Source organism: Trachymyrmex cornetzi, unplaced genomic scaffold, assembly GCF_001594075.2.
Source record: "Trachymyrmex cornetzi isolate Tcor2-1 unplaced genomic scaffold, Tcor1.1 scaffold1038, whole genome shotgun sequence".
Taxonomy (NCBI): domain Eukaryota; kingdom Metazoa; phylum Arthropoda; class Insecta; order Hymenoptera; family Formicidae; genus Trachymyrmex; species Trachymyrmex cornetzi.
In genome coordinates, this window is record NW_017295585.1 from 39,948 (window position 1) to 40,435 (window position 488).

Consider the following 488-nt stretch of genomic DNA (forward strand, 5'->3'; position numbering starts at 1 on the left):
CTCTTCGATGTAAAGTCGTTACTGAGAATCCGGGTGAGGGTACGAGTAGTGCGACGATACAGGAAGACGTGACACATGCAAGTGAGAATGAGCCCGAAATCAAAGACAAATTTAAAAGAGACCGCGTAGCATTCGTGTTCTACGATTTTGAAACGCGACAGGACGAGACTTACGAAGGTACCGAGAACGTAAAAATTCACGTTCCAATTCTCTGTGTCGCGCATCAGATTTGCGAAACTTGCGCGGAGATAGACGATATGTCGGTGCGATGTCGTTAGTGCGGAGTACGCGAGGTTATATTTCGAGATAACCCCGTGAAACAGTTTGTCGAACTCGTAACGCGAACGACAAAATGTTTTAAAAATATTATTTGTATGGCTCATAATGCGAAAGCGTTCGATACGCAATTCATTTTAAAGTATTTAGTAGAAGAATCCGAAATTACGGAAGAACCGCGGGTAATTTTGAACGGGACGAAGATTATCGTA

The 488-nt window shown here is 43.2% G+C and overlaps 1 protein-coding gene across 1 annotated transcript in view; it reads left to right on the plus strand.

Annotated features, from left to right (window-relative positions):
- LOC108758838 (rho GTPase-activating protein gacV-like) overlaps nt 1-278 on the plus strand; it is a 10,603-nt gene extending 10,325 nt beyond the window's left edge. The window contains exon 4 of the mRNA XM_018504001.1: nt 16-278. Coding sequence (XP_018359503.1) covers nt 16-278 — 263 coding nt within the window. The remainder of the gene's footprint in view (nt 1-15) is intronic.
- Nucleotides 279-488: the final 210 nt, after the last annotated feature.